Genomic DNA, 13061 nt, shown 5'->3' on the forward strand with positions numbered 1-13061 from the left:
ACCCGATTCCACCCTATAGGAGAACTCCACATAACCTCATCCCCTACCACTCTATGTTCATTTCCAATAATAGTAGCCAGACCCAACCAGCCAGTCGATACTCTCGACAGCAACTCACAAATCCGCCTCTATCTCCACTTTCTATTAAAGCCTATTTCCCCACACGTACTCCACATTTAGTCAATCTTAACTTCAAATTTAATTTCTTGCACCTAAATCCATCAAACCTTCATTCAACTATCCCATTTATTCATCAACCCAAACCCAAGTAGTAAGCTTCTTTATTCATTTTCATTATTAGTATAATAACAAATGTTAATTAATGTAAGTAGTATTACTAGTATTCCTATTAACTAATATTAATTTTTTTTCATGAATATATAGGTACCCCTACAAGCAAACAAGTCTTATGCATGTTTTTCTTTGCATGACGGAACACTTTTGAGTACCCGTAGATGCCTCAATGTCTATAAGGTTAACTAGGTACCCCTAAAGATCTATGCACCCCTTTATATTCATGGTAGGATTGTAAACTACAGTAGTAGTGTCACCTAAAATTGACCATGAGTGTCTTTTTTGACGTGGCAGACAGCCTAAGACTCATGTAATTTCCCCTAAACAGGGGAGATGCCAAGAGGGTGATAGGTTTTTTACTGAACAGGGGACTATATTTAGATTTGAATTTAACACATGGGATAACAAATGAATAATATTTATAGGGAACCGAACTCATAACTATATGGAACAAAACTATAATTCAATGAAAACACAATCAAGTTAAAAATACAATCACTAAGTGACAAACTCAGTTACTCAATTGATCATAAAAAAGCAAGCAAAGAACTTGTTATTTGCAAAGAACAATATGTGTGCAAGGAAATACAACCGCCTGCATATGGTTATAAACACGAATGTAATGCTTACATAAATACAACAGTTCACTTGTATGAGGAGGGAAACTTGTGATGAGCATACAACCTCACATGAATACAATAATGGGCAATAACGTGATCATAATAAATACCATAGCGTGATTATGAGTATATCACAGAAGCTCACACACACCTGATGTTACTTAAGTGTAAACAAATACAATAAACCCTTGTAAGTAACAACAATTGAAAACATGAAGTTCCCCACAACTATTAAAAGTTTTTGTGTTATTTAAAATGTAAATATCAACCAACAATGTTGTCGGGTTCATTATTCACATTACTGATGTAGATACCTACAAGAAGATGGAAAAACAGAGAAGCAAGCAAGAAAAAACAGGGAACAAAGTTCTCTATTGAGATATATTATCAAAAACTGCTTACTCCAGGAGACCCCCTGCGGGTTATAAGCCTCCCCCACTTCCTATACTATAAACGGCGTAAAGATAAAAAGTGTAAAAGTGTACTATGTAACTAACTATAGTACTAAGTTAGTGGAGATTCCACATTCTAACAGAAACTAGGAATAAAAAGGGTAAGATACTCCTCCATGTCCCATATAAGCTGGGATGCTCCGCATCATGCGCCCCCGCCAAAAAAATTGTCTGGACTAGCTGAATCCAAATGTGTGGTGCTATCATCCGGTGGTACATATGCATAAATATCAGCAATATTGAAAGTATGTGATGTATTGAACTCCTCCGGTAAATCAAAAACATATGCATTGTTGTTTTTCTTCTTACTAATGGGGAAGGGACCCCATTTCTGCTTGCCAAGTTTAGAATAACTACCGGCATGAAGCCATTCCTTGCGAAGGCGAACAAATACCAGATCACGGGGATTGAACAACTTCTCCCGTCTATGGGTATCTGCATCTAGCTTGTACTTATCATTTGAAGCTTGAAGCTTCGTTCGCACATCAGAAAAGAAATTGGTGTATTGGTCAGCTAGTACAGATGCAGCTTTGCTCTTGCATTTCGAAATCACTGCAATATCAAGAATTTTATTTGGCATTTTAGTATAAACAATAATAAATGGGCACATACCGGTAGATTGATTCGCCATCTAATTGAATGCAAACTCTGCTTGGACGAGCAAATCATCCAACTGCTTGGGATGATCCTGTACTATGCAACATAATAGGTTGCCAAGTGTGTGATTTACTACTTCAGTCTGTCCATCCGTTTGCGGATGAAACGACGAGCTCAACTAAATTTGAGTGTTCAACAGCTTCCACAGTTCCCTCAAAAAATGACTAATAAACTTGACATCACGATCTAACATAAGGCTCCTAGGAATTCCGTGTAGCCAAACAATTTTCTTAAAAAAAAGCCTTGCAATGTTGAGAACATCGAATGTCTTTTTACAGGCTACGAAAGGTGCCATTTTTGAAAAGCGGTCAACGACTATCATTATGGAGTCATTGCCTCTGCTTGATCGCGGTAATCCCAGCATAAAATCTAAGCTTAAGTCTTCCCAAATTGAATCTGGCACTGACAACGGTTGATACAAACCAGTGTTCTGACTTCCTCCCTCATAACTCTAGCAAACCGAGCACCTCTCAACAATCTTGGTTACATCTCATCACAAATGAGGTAAAAAAAACTGACGTTGGAGTTGGGAGATAGTATTATCTCTGCCCAGGTGTGTCGCTAATCCTCCAGAGTGGGTTTCTTTAATAATTCGCTGCCTCCAGGAGCTATCCGGAATACACAATAAATTGTCTTTGAATAAAAAACCATGGCGTACCGAATACTCAGCCAACGGCTGCTGCAGCAAGCATTTGTGCCAATAGTTTCGAAAATATTCATCTGTGGGGAATAACTCTTTAAGGCATTCTAAGTCTGTTAGCTCGGTTTGAAGTTGGGTTATAAGAGCAGCTCTTCTACTCGAGGCATCGGCGACACGATTTTGTGTCCCGCTTTTATGTTTTAACACAAAAGTAAATTTTTGCAAAAAAATAATCCAACACGCGTGCATCCGATTAATATTCTTTTGAGTGTTTATGTATTGAAGAGCTTTATGATCACTGCATAAAACAAAATCTTAATGTAATAAATAGTGCTCCCATTGTTTCAATGCTCTAATAACAGCATACAAATCGTGCTCATACACTGTCCATTTTTGTCTTGACGGGCAAAGTTTTTCGCTGAAAAATTCAACTGGCTTGTTGTCTTGAGATAACCAGCACCCACTCCCATGGTGGAGACTCCGTGTCGACGAAAAATGGCTTGTCAAAATCAGGTAGAACTAAAACCAGTGCAGTGGATAAGGCAACCTTGATGGCTTCAAAACTTCCTTGTTGCTCCTCTGACAAAGTGAACTGAGCTTGTTTCAAAATGTCAGTAATGGGGGCCATGATAATACTGAATCCTTTGATGAAACGCCGATAAAAATTAACTAGCCCATGAAAACTCCAGATGTCAAAAAGAGAGTGAGGAGTTGGCCAGTCCATAATAATAGTAACTTTCCGCGGATCCATGCTCACCCCCTCCGCTGAGATGATAATGCCAAGAAACGACACCTGTTTGGTTGCAAGTTCACACTTAGAAAAGTTTAAAAATAACTTGTTCAGCCTCAATATAGTAAAGATGCTCAAGAGGTGTTACAGGTGATCTTCCATCGAAGCGCTGAATACCAAAATATCGTCAAAATATACTACACAGCATTTGTTTAGACAAGGCTTCAATACCTCGTTCATCAAGCGCATAAAAGTTGCGGGAGAGTTACATAAGCCAAATGGCATTACTTTCCACTCATACAAACCTTGGCGTGTTTTGAACGCGGTTTTCCATTCGTCACTCGGTCGAATTCGGATTTGATGATATGCGCTCCGAAGGTCCAGCTTAGAAAAAATATTGGCTCCCGACAACTTGTCAAGCATGTCTTCCATCCTCGGCATTGGAAAATGGAACTTGACAGTAATTTTATTTATGGATCGACTGTCCATACATATCCTCCAACTGACGTTTTTCTTCGGGACGAGGAGTGCTGGCACTGCACATGGACTAAGACTTGGTTGGATCAATTGTTTCTCTAATAGTTCATCAATAATTTGCTGCAATATTTTGTGCTCATTGGGACTCATTTTGTAGTGGGGCATGTTTGGCAATGTAGCTTGGTGCATGCTCAATCTAGTGTTGAACTGCTCTTATGGGAGGTAATTAAGATGGCAGTTCGGATGGGTAGATATCTGGAAATTGCTGTAATAGAGATTTAACCTCAGCACATACAAACTCTTTTTGGTTTGAACGGTTCTATTATGTGACTATTAAAGCCATAATGCAAGTAGATTCACGCCAAGCATTAACTAGTGCTGATCCCGATACCGCAAACAATGCAGTTTTGGTTGTAGGGGTGACTTGTTGTTCATTCACTCGAGGCAGCAATCTTAATTTTTTTCCTTTCCATTCAAAGGAATAAGTATTGGCCCGGCCATCATAATTTGCCCCGACATCAAATTGCCACGGCCTTCCCAAGATTAAGTGACATACATCCATATCTACCACATCACAAAGAACTTAGCTGGCATAGTTACGACCAATAGAAAATGTGACTTTGCACATATCAGTTACTGCTATTTCGACTCCTCTTTTGACTCAACTAATCTTATATCGGTTTGGATTTTTAGAAGTTTTTAATTGTAAAGCTTGCACCACCGCACGCGAAATGACATTCTCCGTGTGCATCTGCTGTCAATGAGTATATCACAAACCTTTCCCTTGATAGTGCACTTTGTTTTAAACAAAGCATTTCGCTGCGACTCCATCGGTTGCAGCGGAGCTAGCAACAACCTTTGCAACATAAACAATGGCCTCACCTTCATCTCCTGCCACGTCTTCAAGATCTTCTTCTTGACAGCCCACTGCATTGTCTTCTCCCTCTTCGTCTTCGGCCTCTAACAGTTGTAGCTGAGGGCGAGTCAGACACTCATTGGATTTGTGAGCCTGTTGGAAGCATCTAAAGCACTTGATATTGGCTGGCTTGGTATAAGAGTTGTCTTTCAATGGAGCCTTATTCCTTTGATAGTTCCTAGGATCAGCTGCTCTTTGCCCAAAGCTAGGGGGTTGATTTACTGCTGTGACCGGTGACAAGGGCTTAGCACCAGTGGCCGAACTATATAATTGCTTCTTACTGCCTTTGACAAATTGCTCCGAGCTTCTTCTATGTGAACGATTGCTACTGTGTCTGGTCATTTGCATCTCGGCCTTAATTTTGTAATTCACAACTTGGGAGAACGACCAAATTGCATTTAATTCCAATTTATCTTGGATTGCATCTTTCAATCCACCAATGTATCTAGCCACAATTTGATTTGCCGTCTCATTTAAATTATTTCTAGCACTGAGTCTATAAAATTCCTCCATATAATCATTCACGGTTCTCAATCCTTGGGAGCAGTGTTGATATTGCATGTACAACATTTGCTCGTAATCAATAGGTAAAAAGTGTCCACGCAATAGTTGCTTCATTTGAAGCCGATTGCGGACAATACCCTTTCCTTCACGTCTCCTTGATTGGATCACTTGTTGCCACCACGCACTGGCACCCCCTTTGAGCTTACACGCCACATACTTCACTTGTTTTTCTGGATCAATCTCTATATACTCAAAGAAAGTTTCGACTGCCCTCTCCTAACCTAAATAATCTTCAATGTTCAATTTACCATCAAAAAATGGTATATCAAGTTTGACGTGGAACTCATTGTGATGTCTGTCTCTGGGCCACGGACGTCGTCTCTGCACCATTCCTAGATCCTCTTCGGAGTCGGAGACATCCAGTGTGTTATAAATTTCCAGTTCTTCTTCAGATTCCAAAACTTCTGGAACTAAGTTATTTGGCAGTCTCTCCCTGTCTGCAACGAACCCACACCTCGTTGCCGGTGTGGTTGCCGGCGGTAGCATCTGAGCGGTTTGGTTCCTGTCCAAACGTGCTTCAATCAACCTTAGTTCTCAGCGCATTTCGCCAAAAAATCGATTGATGTCGGCAGATAGAGCTTCTGTCGTTCTCGCCAAGTTGGCATGTTCAACCCATAAGGCTTCAAGGCTGCGATCTTCACCGGTAGCCAACCGTTTGCTACCCTCAGCCATCCTTGCTTTGATACCAAATATGATGTAGATACCTGCAATAAGATGGAAAAATAGAGAAACAAGAAAGCAAAAACAAGGAACAAAGTTCTGTATTGAGATATATTATCAATCCAGGAGACCCCTTGCGGGTTATAAGCCTCCCACACTTCCTATACTATAAACAGCGTAAAGATAAAAAGTATAAAAGTGCTATGTAACTAACTATAGTACTAAGGTAGTGGAGATTCCACATTCTAACAGAAACTAGGAATAAAAAGGGTAAGATACTCCTCCAGGTCCCATATAAGCTGGGATGCTCCGCATCAATTACAAATTTCACCTTCGAAGACAAAGGGCATGTAATGTATACAACAAGCTGCACATAGATGGTAGTAGTAGAATACACAATGATATGCCCACGAATAGAGTTTGGAAGATGTGTAACAAATATAGCAGTTTACAAGTAGATAATGTCACTTAGCTACATACAAGCACACTAAGCTTAGAAATGAGTTGAGCGAAGAGTGCGAGATTGGTTTGACCGATGCGGGAGATGGGCTGCGACCTTGGGATGTGTGTGTGAAACAGTGCAAACTAAAATCAAGAAGCAAAGTCGGAGAGAAGAAGAGCGATGGTGATGAGCATTACTAAATAAACCAATTCCCTAAGTGGATCTACATTCCAGGAGCTGTCTGGCGGCAGAGATAAGCCAAGTGCAATTTCAATACTTTGGAAGCTTGTGGCGATAGGGAAAACTTGTGGTGCCAAATCTGGCAGCCTGGAGTTAGTATCTGAACTCCCTTATGCCTCCGATGAGCCCATGACAATCACTAGTTTTGGGAGTGTTGCAATCGGATTTGACAATGGCATGTCAGCTTTGATGTCAGATGTGGCGGTGGAAGAGTGTGTGGAGCTCGAGCATGGGAGAATGGGAACGGGGAATAAGGGGAAAGAGATTTTTTTTATGCTTCCACTGGATAATGGAAAAGGAGAAGGGTCCGACACAGGTTCAAAGTGGCGATGGTTAAACTTCAATTGCTAATGCTAGACTGACATTCCGAGAAAAGAGGCCAAGAAGTTAGATTTATATAAAAGTTAGCTCTGCCTGGGCTGATAGACACGGGAGGCAACCACCACCTCCAACCCAGATAATTAAACAAACAAAACTTTATCCTAAGGTCACATCTTGTCGGATCGGATACAAAATGACATCAGACTGCGGAGGAGGAAAAATCAGACACTACCTAGAGAAAACTAGGATACGGAAGAAACCAGAATAGCCTAGCTTTTTTTTTTCAAACTCTTTCAAATCTCAAAAAATTTGAATAAAGGGAGGAGATGACCCTTTATTTATAAGGTAGCCTCAAGGGTCATTTTGGATGGAATTATTAAAAAAAAATAGAAATTACAATAAGAAAAAGAAATAACATCTAACAATAGAGAGGAAGTAGGTTTGGTTGGTTGAACCAGTCAAGATAGGTTCACCCGGCGTCAACCAAGCCATCAACAAAGTCAGTCAAATTCTACTTCTTGGTTTTATGAATTAGTGAACTGCTAGATAAATTAGCTAGGTTGGCCATCTTTTCCAAATTGGTTCTTCGTAGCGGTTCTCACCAAATCCAAATTTTCCCTGAGGATGAGTGGAAGACGACATTCAAAACTAGCCAAGGCTTGCTTGAATGGAAGTTGGTGCCATTTGGCTTACGCAATGCACTTTCTACATTTATTTGCCAAATGAATGAGGTGCTTAAACCACTTTTAGAAAAGTTGTGTAATTTATTTTCATGAAATCCATTTATCAACCACGTTCCCACTATAGATTTCTCCATCTACCTTAGCTTTCTTTTCAAACATAATTTATGGTGCATTCCCAAGTCATCCTGACACCAACAGCTTATAAAAGAGATATGTAGCTAAGGATTAGCTGCCCATGTTGGCAATGAAAAGACAATATCGCAACTAAAACTTTTTTATTTTCCTCATTTGAGTAGAGACTTGTTACGGTTCCTAAAAAGGTTTGTGTCAAACTTGTTAAGGTGGTAGACAAAATACTGACTTATATACTCATCTTCCTATTGTTTATTCAATTTGAGTGAACTTAAGCCTAGATTTCATTCTCGGGCTGCCCTCCACAAAAAGAGGTTTTGTCTCAATTATGATAGTTGTACATAGAATATCAAAGATGGAACAGTTTATAACTTGAAAAAAAAAAACTTTTGATGTCCTTAATATAGCTCATTTATTCTTTTACAGCATAGTTCGTTTTCACAACATTCCAAGAAGTCTCAATTCAGATCAAAACATAAAATTTATTAGTCACTTTTGAAGGGAATTATGAAGGTGCATGCATACAGAACTTCAATTAAATTTGAGCATATCACCGTCAGTCAAATGGACATTGAAGAAGTAAATAGGATGCTCGATAACAAATTACGTTGCTTAGTCAAAGATAACCCTAAGCATGTGATGAAGTGTTAGGTCAGGCAGAATTTGCATACAATTCCATGACAAAGCGCACTATGTCGCTCCCCCTCCAGTATAGTAAACACCAAAAAACCCAATCATACATTGGATCTTGTTGTTTTGCCCAATTGTAAAAGTAAGGCAGCAATAGATTTAACAGAACAACTTACCTCCATGCTCGAGAATGTTAAAAATAAGCTAGCCTTTTCAAACAATCATTGCAAGCAACTTAGCTGATCAACATCGTTGCCGCAAAATTTGTAATCCTAGAGATTTCGTCATGGTACGATTGCATAAAGAAACCCCTCCCAACAAGAATATACTCTAAATTAATCCCTAAAAAATTCGGTCATTTTTGTGCTGAGGAATGTCGAATCTTCACAAGATGTTCTTCATCTTGTCTGACAGCCCTTGGCGAACTATGAGAGAATCAATTGATGGACTACCAAGTATTCCTAGTGATTGAACTTGAATTGAAGCTTAGTGCTGTGGCGAAAAGAGTGGAAACTGGTTTTACAGATGAAGGTCTCAGCGCCTGAGCACTAAAGTTTCTGCATTGTCTGTTAAATCCAGTTAAACGGCCAGCCCTTCATTTGAAGATAATCAACCTTCGGCCCAGTCCATTACTCATATCTAATAACCAGAATTTGGGCTGCACAATTTCCTGTCCATAGTAAGGAGATGGATCCAGGATACTAAATCATCCAAAAGCATCTTTAGGGGCTGTTTGGTAGCACCCAGGATTTGAATTTAGTTGGATTTCATAAATCCTCTAAATCTGGAATTCGGAAATCCAGAGGTGTCTGAATCCTGAAAACTGTTTGGTAACATTCATGATAAATCCTATTAAATCCCGTGTGACTTTTTGGCTATAGAGCGGATTTAATGAGTGGACTCTTACTCTCATGCCAATAGATTTCGTAAATCCGACAAAAAAACAGGATTTTTGAAATCCGACATTTAGCATGAAAAGGCGGAATTTTCCGCCGTGAGATTTGGTTTTGCATTTTAGGCCGTTTGGCTGGATTTCACTAAAAAACCGCCTCAAATTCAGCCTAAATCCTGCTTCCAAACAGCCCCATAATTTCACTTGTCTACTGAGATTTGCCCCAGAATCCAACGATACAGATTTTCTTACACAAGCACTTTGCTGCCACTGATGATGTCTTGGTGGTCACAACTCTTGTTCCTGCATTTGCAATTTGTGTTGGTGTTGCTGTTCCATAAGCTTCGTTTGCTGAGCCTATACATAGGATGAAGCAACGTCAGAATGCTCATTATTTGTCCTCGCGATGAATATATCCCAAAATGCAGAACAACATTCAAAAATAATTTCTCCTGGAACGTAAATGATGAACAGCAGATTTCTTCTGAAATCTCCAACTATAGGAATAATTCTGTCCGGATATTTTCTACATGAAGTGCAGAAACTTATCTTCTGTCAATAACAGCTCTTCTTCCCGAGATTTCATGGTGTAAAGAGCTTCAGCTAACCTTTTAGTTCAGCTGTTGTGCTAAATAAGCATTACCATTTACAGTATCTTTGATGCCCAACAATCCAGACAACCTTTTTATAGGAGCTTCAAAGATTTTATCAGAATGGAGAACAATATTATGATTGGATCAACTAATTGCTTCAAGTTTCATTTGCTTTCATTCAACAAATGTTAACTTTCTTCTTTCAAGTAAGCAATATTGACCTCCAGCTCCAGCTTTAGAACCAGTTCAGGTAAGCAAAAGGACTCTAAATTTGTTCCCTGGTTTCACAAGCTTTAGACTGCTTAAGATGCAACTCTTCCGTTACTTTCTCCAATATTGAAATTTTCGTCAACCCAAGTGAGCTTAAATCCTTCAAGTTCTCACACCAATCCTTTTCTTTCTTCTTCCATTCAAGCATCTCTTCCACTGCAGATATTTAATGGATACACCACTTGTTATTTGCTAACAAAAATCTTTAGCAATGAAGGGTTAGTCTAAACCTCCATCTCAATCGTACAAGTATCCTAGGGGTCATGGAGATAAACTACTTAATTACCATCCAAAGGATGCAAAGTATTGATATTTTCAAAATTTTATCGATTATATTAAGCTTATGGCCTTTAGGACTTTAGGGTGGCAAGGAATCAAATATAAATGCTTGCCCTACGGATGCAGTAGGAAGAAATACAGCATCTTTAGAGCTATATCTTATCCCTTGAAAAACTAAAAAGTAATTAAGAGTCAATTGTGTCAATATAGTATGGAACTAACTAAGAAAAAAGATGATTTTTTATTTAAAGGACAACTTTATGCATTGCCAAAATTGCTTTGGGCTGAAGCCATTTGGGTATTTCACTCTTTTGGAACCATAAGAAAGGTGATCATTTCCTCTTCAACATGATACTTCTCTAAAAAAGCATTTATACCCCTTGGACATTTGAGAGGGGCCAAGCGAATTATGGAAGAAGCTCTTGAAAAATGGAAGAAATTCATTTCATTTCAAATTAGCTTATACACCATCACTACATTTTGGGGGTGAGCAAGAAGAAAGGCAAGAGCCGAGGAATTGATCATATGGTCAAGTCCTCCAACCCCTACCTTCATTTTATAGCCATAAAGATGAAGAAAAATGATAGAATGACTCCCTTGAGAAACAAAAATGCCACATTTTTCTCATTTCTCGAAGATTGATATGGCACTAATCATCATTAGTTATTCTTCCAAGGATATTTATCGATAATCATGAATAATTGGCTTGACCGATCTAGCATTTCCCTATTAAAAACCTCGTCGCTCTAAATTTAGGCGAGTTCACCAAGGAGATGCCCTACATGAATTGGTTGCAAACTTGCCTAGTCTTTTTGTGATATGAGGAATACAGACATATATAAAACGATAATATTTTAAAAGACCCATAGATCTGGAGATCTGGCATACTAATCAACGAAAAGTCAAAGAGTAAAAGATAAAAAGAAAACAAACATCATTTATTTCATCATTTTAGAAATTAAGGTATATTATCCACTTATTCTCCTCCTCGACCTTTTATTTTGATTGGATGCCCATGACCTGTGTATACATTTTAGTGATAATAAGATATTGTTGTATAACATTATGCATAAAATTTTCATGGCCTCACCACTATATCAAGATTAATAATCCAAACTAAAATCAAAGATTATAATGGCTCAATTACAAGATCAAAATTAATGGTTCATGATAGCATCCTGGGCCAAGAGAGCGTCATCACCATGCATGAATAATAAAATGACTTAATATCAAATTATTGAAATTGTGATGATAATAAAATATTGAAATTTAAATTTTGAATGTTTAGCCTTTAACTCCCCTTTCATGGCTTAGTATAAAAATTAGAAGAATTATATATTTATCATTATATAGCTTCTATAAATCATTAATATAATTCAACATATCCAGTTGAAGCATCTAATAATTATATGCATCAAAATATTTAACTATATTCGTTATCCCAAAATTAATATACAATAGCCATAAGATCAATACAATCAACACTTTATCATTGGCTCTTGAGTCTTGACTACAAAAGAATAAAAAAAAATAAATAAAATCAAAATAAACTTGCATATCTCTAGTAATCTCACTCCACCTAATCCTGATCCCTTCCATGTTCTGAAATCATTAAAATTCACATAATGAGCTAAAAATCTCATATGTAATCCAAACTCACTAAAGCTTTCAATTCAATGCAAGAAGAGTCAATATGCTTGCTCAGTTCAATAAATATAATCAATAACATTCAATCTCGATCCGTGTTGATCCCTACTCCACAGCCAAAGCAAAATAAAAAAAAAGGCTAAAATCATTACATACCTGTTGAAATCCAAAACCCATACGGAAGTCTTGCTACAGTCAAATCCCCGCCGCTTGCTACATTGCCCAGGCCTGCAATTTGGCGCCGTTGCAGTCGTCCCATACTCACCTCCATCGTTGCCTTTTTGCGCCTTTAAAATGGGAGCGAAGCTCTCATTCGGTCACTTCTCTTCCCACGCTCAAATCCCGCAAGCTTTTTCTTCCCCATTCACTCCTCTTCCCACACGAGAGCTCCGACCCAGCCTCCTCCCTCTTCTTCTCTGCCCGACGTCCATCAACTCCAGAAGCCAATTTCCTCCCTTCACCCAACCTGCAACCGGCCAAAGACCCCGATCCCGTTGCCTCCTCCGATTCCTAAGGCCGAACGCCGTTAGCCCCTTCCGACCTCTGTCTATCCCGATTCCTTCCTTGCTCTTTCTTTCGATCCCAGAGAGAGAGAGAGAGAGAGAGAGAGAGAGAAGGAGGGAGAGATCATTATTATCATTTATAATTAAATATGATTAATTATTATAATTATTTTTAAATTATAATTAGTTATTGATAATTTTAATTAATTATAATTATAAAAAAAGATATTTTTTTATTTTTTTATCCCGCTGTTATCACCATTTGTTAAGGTATAAAAATTTTCAACTCAAGGATTCTTTTCTCGTGGCTTGCAACGGGCCGGCAAACCCCCTACATGCTCACGTAGCGTTTTAGGGAGGGAAACTGGACGCTTGCGGCGACTTAAGAATTCCTCTTCACTGCTAGCAACGAACCTGCA

At 38.6% G+C, this 13061-nt stretch overlaps 1 protein-coding gene across 3 annotated transcripts; it reads right to left on the reverse strand.

The window, feature by feature from the left end:
• Positions 1-1312: 1312 nt before the first annotated feature.
• Positions 1313-12762, reverse strand: LOC110094812. Of its 3 annotated transcripts, none has more exons than XM_028695728.1 (2): positions 12296-12762; positions 1313-1918 (listed from the first exon to the last, which is right to left on the reverse strand). In XM_028695728.1, the coding sequence occupies exons 1-2, from the start codon at positions 12408-12410 to the stop codon at positions 1512-1514; spliced, it is 522 nt and encodes a 173-aa protein (XP_028551561.1). In that variant the 5' UTR covers positions 12411-12762; the 3' UTR covers positions 1313-1511. The 3 variants fall into 3 exon arrangements, 1 of the variants encoding a protein (XP_028551561.1); XR_002302912.2 differs by lacking the exon at positions 1313-1918 and adding an exon at positions 8231-9707; XR_002302910.2 differs by lacking the exon at positions 1313-1918 and adding an exon at positions 11895-12094.
• Positions 12763-13061: the final 299 nt, after the last annotated feature.

Source organism: Dendrobium catenatum, unplaced genomic scaffold (genome assembly GCF_001605985.2).
Source record: "Dendrobium catenatum unplaced genomic scaffold, ASM160598v2 fragScaff_scaffold_670, whole genome shotgun sequence".
Lineage (NCBI taxonomy): Eukaryota > Viridiplantae > Streptophyta > Magnoliopsida > Asparagales > Orchidaceae > Dendrobium > Dendrobium catenatum.

Coding starts and splice junctions, on each gene's coding strand:
- LOC110094812 (XM_028695728.1), bottom strand. CDS start 12,410: ATGGAGGTGAGTATGGGACGACTGCAACGGCGCCAAATTGCAGGCCTG. Junction 1,919..12,295: donor TGGGTTTTGGATTTCAACAG/GTATGTAATGAT, acceptor TTGATATTGCAG/TGATTTCGAAATGCAAGAGC.